This window comes from Vigna radiata, chromosome 11 (assembly GCF_000741045.1).
Source record: "Vigna radiata var. radiata cultivar VC1973A chromosome 11, Vradiata_ver6, whole genome shotgun sequence".
In the NCBI taxonomy this organism is placed as follows: domain Eukaryota; kingdom Viridiplantae; phylum Streptophyta; class Magnoliopsida; order Fabales; family Fabaceae; genus Vigna; species Vigna radiata.
Genome location: NC_028361.1, coordinates 15,690,138 through 15,694,218, shown reverse-complemented (window position 1 = coordinate 15,694,218; position 4,081 = coordinate 15,690,138). Strand labels below are relative to the sequence as shown.

Here is a 4,081-nt window from a genome sequence, read left to right as displayed (position 1 = left end):
TTTCTGTAATAAGTATCATTCATGGCAGAAGAAGCTATAAGTTGACATTCACATACTCACATATTCAGATACACAGAAAGTGTTAAAAACAGCTACCAAGTCCTTTATCCATGGCGTGGTCAAGCTCTTCTTCCTCCGGAACAGCCCCTCAGGAAAAGCACGACGTCTTCCTCAGCTTCAGAGGCGAAGACACGCGCTACACTTTCACTGGCCACCTTCATGCCTCCTTGACCAGACTCGACGTCAACACATACATTGACTACAACCTTCAGAGAGGAGAAGAGATATCGTCCTCTCTTCTTAAGGCTATCGAGGACGCCAAACTCTCTGTCATCGTTTTCTCCAAAAACTACGGAAACTCCAAGTGGTGTTTGGATGAGCTTGTCAAAATACTCGAATGTCGGAGGATGAGGGGGCAGATTGTCTTGCCCGTTTTCTATGACATAGATCCTTCCCATGTACGCAACCAGACTGGTACTTATGCAGAAGCGTTTGAGAAACATGAGAGAAATTTGCAGGGTCAGATGCACAAGGTGCAGAAATGGAGAGAAGCCCTAAAGGAAGCTGCTAATTTTTCTGGTTGGGATTGCTCTGTCACCAGGTAATTATTCTATGTCAAAGATAATCAAAATCTTAGTTAAGTTCACGTACACCCAACAAGCTTGTTTGTTACTGTTAATCCTTATTCATATCTCTTTGGCTTAAGGTAGATTGATTTATCCTAAGCATGATTAGAATATTACCATTATATAAGTGCAGGATGGAATCTGAAGTCATCGATAAAATAGCAAATGATGTGTTGGAAAAGCTGAATCGAGTGTATGTTGGCGACCTAGATCAGCAGATTGCAAAGCTAGAGAAACTTGCAGAACTTCAATATCTGTTTTATACAAAGATAATTACCGTAGAAAACCTAGAAAAACATAACGCAACAGTTCAACGTCTCACGGAACTTAAAATGGAGAGAAGTGTCCGCATGCTTCGCTTGTCACCTGATATGCTTTCACATTTGAACGATTCAAAAAGAAATTCTAACTATTTCGACTTTTAATGTTAAATTTTCATACTATATCGCCAGCTGGTGTTATTATGAAGTTCCAAGGAAATCAGATTGTTCTTTCAGATATTGTTGTTAATCAAAGGATGTATCAGACCAGATGCTTCCAACTGTCATGAGAAATTTAAACATGTGGATTGATGTGTTCTACTTTGATTTTGTATCAATTTTTCATATGTTCTAAGTAAGTGGTTTTAAAGGTACTAATAATTTTAAGTAAGATTTAAGGTTTAAATCTTGTTGAGAATGATAGTTGGAAAGAAAACTCAAAGTACTGAAATTACAAAGAATATGAATTCACTTCAGGATTACATGCATGTATATGCAACTAACACACATAGGATGATTTAATAAAGAGATCAAATTTTACTCAATGTTTGTATCAAATCGTTAACTAGTTTTATCAACTAAGGAGATAATATGACTCGGGTTTATTGATGATGGTGATAATTTTTAGGACAATGATATTTTAACACCATTTTTTGACATTATTTTGACACTGCACACGTGTCAAGATGTGATTGGACGATTTCAAATTAAAAAAGTTGAGGCAGGGGTATATTTGGAAGAGAAAAATCAAAGTTTGTTTTTTAATTTGAAATCGTCCAATCACATTTTGACACGTGTGCAGTGTCAAAATGATGTCAAAAAATGGTGTTAAAATTTTATTTTCCTAATTTTTAACACTATATTGATACACTTACATTCATTTCTTATTTTATTAATGGAAGACTAGAAATATGTATGTCAAATTAATTTTTTCTTTAATATTTACTCAAAAACTACTAAAAGTATATTTTTATTTTAAAATTTGAAATAGTTTTAAAAAACTTAGATAAAAAAATATATTATTTTTTTATTAAGTGTTAAATAAATGTAAAATAAAAGATTAAAAGGTGTACATATATATACAAATTTTCCATTTTGTATTCATGGTATAACACTTCTAGATGTTACTAACGTAAAAAGTTGATAACCTGTTATGTCAATTGATAATTAATATAAAAAGTGGATATATTATTTCGATTATTTAGTACACCATGGTGTTTTTTTTTTAAAAAAAAAATCATGTGGAAATTCTTTCAATATGCATTATAGATCACAAGGTTGTCTAGAGATGATGACACGTGAAATTATATTTTATGACATTTGTTTGAAAAAAAAAATATCATAGGTTTAATTCAAACGTTTTTAGTCAAAGTTACTTTATAAAGAGAAATTAGTCCGATATTTTCATATATTATTTCAGAAGAAAAAAAAAAGTTTCGAACCCAGAACATTTGGGTATTGGTTAAGAAATTAAAATAAGTTTTTTTTTTTTTTTTTTTTTTTTTTTTTTTTTTTTTTTTTTTAAAAATCATATGAAACGAATTAAAAATTAGTGCATAAATACGTTTTTATATATTCCAACAGAACTTTTCCTGTCTGTGTCTCTTTAAGAAAAATGTCTCTCCCTTTGTATAAGATCAACTTTTAATTTTTTTTTTCTGTATAATTTTTTTATATAAAATATCCTTAATTTAATTAGTAAACTTTTGACTAAAAAGTAGTAACGTGTGCTTAACCTAATCAAATAGCTTAGCCTTCCACTTGGGGTTAGTTAATTAATGGCTTATTATTATAGAAATAATTATTCCCCCATTCTCTAATAACTGGATTTAAAACTAGAGAAAATTAGCCACGGCTGTGTTTATCTGTCAACTGAAGCGAAACAATGCTCAATGAACTTCTAGTCTGTTGATGGCATTACCCTTTATTATTTTTTAACTGGTATTACAAAACAAAATTAAAATGTATTTATTTCTTCAAAATTTTAATTCCAGAACTAACGAATATTTCAGAAGGCTGATTCTATAAGTGATTTGTAAGCTCTAGCAACATTTTTTTTCCCCTGAATCACTTCGCAGTTCAAATTCAGGAAGAGTTTTAATATTTATTGGGATTAACTTTTCAAAAGTGATTTGTAAACCCTTTCTGGGTTAAATGAGGATAGATTTGAAATAGGATGATGATATTTTGACAATACTTTTTTATAACGATATACGTGTTATTACTTTATTAGTCAATTTGAATTTATGTTTAAAAAAATATCTAAAACGGATCAATCAAATTGCTACGCGTTGTTAAAAAATTATTAAAAAAATGTTAGTGAAAAGAATTTTTTCTTAAAAAAGAGTAGCATCGTTAACAAAATAAGAGATGGTGCAAAAATGGAAAGCATTAGAAAGAATTATTTTGACTATTTACACTTTATTGAATGAGATTGAAATTCTTGGTAATTCATTTTGTTCATACCCAAATCACGAAAAATCATTCAACCCAAAAGAAGATAATACAGAGGAAAAATCATACAATTTGAAAATTTATTTTAGTGATTATCATCTGAAACGGAGGTCTTATTACCATAACAACCTTAGCCCTGTTTGAATCCATTTGCATAACATATATCTCCAATATGGAAAACAAGGTCAATGTTTTCCAAGTACTGGATAAGCTGCAGAGTAGTGTTAATTGAGCCATGCTGGAACTTCAACCTGCATGGTTAACTATTTATCAAATACTCATAATTGATCTCGTAGGCACAAGGTTTTAAATCGTGTTTAGTCTCATCAAGATTGTTGATATTGCGGGAAACTATAGAGAATGGTAAGCGTGAAAACCAAGTTAACCATGTCATGTGATGTGTGGTATCCAACGCCAACCTTCATTAGGTTGACCATATAACCCGCAAGCATTACGTTGAGCAAGGAAAAAGAGCTTTGTAAAACAATTAAAAGTGACCATGTAAAATCTTGCAGACAAAATTTAACAATTTTTAGTTTGAGAGTGTAATGAAAGATCCAATCCAAGATTTCCACAATCTAAATATCAATATTATCCGAATCACAAAACACGTCTTTGACTACATTAATCTGTTCTATATATCATTGTTGATACCCAATGTCAACGTACAAATATAATGTGTGAAATATATTGCTGATTGAAGAGGCAGCATATAATATCAAGAAACTCCTAATATTGATT

At 30.8% G+C, this 4,081-nt stretch overlaps 1 protein-coding gene across 1 annotated transcript; it reads left to right on the top strand.

Moving 5' to 3' along the window:
* LOC106777307 (TMV resistance protein N) lies at positions 1 to 1,207 on the top strand. The gene is made up of 2 exons (XM_014664879.2): positions 1 to 601; positions 760 to 1,207. The coding sequence occupies exons 1-2, from the start codon at positions 111 to 113 to the stop codon at positions 1,049 to 1,051; spliced, it is 783 nt and encodes a 260-aa protein (XP_014520365.1). The 5' UTR covers positions 1 to 110; the 3' UTR covers positions 1,052 to 1,207.
* The last annotated feature ends 2,874 nt before the right edge of the window (positions 1,208 to 4,081 follow it).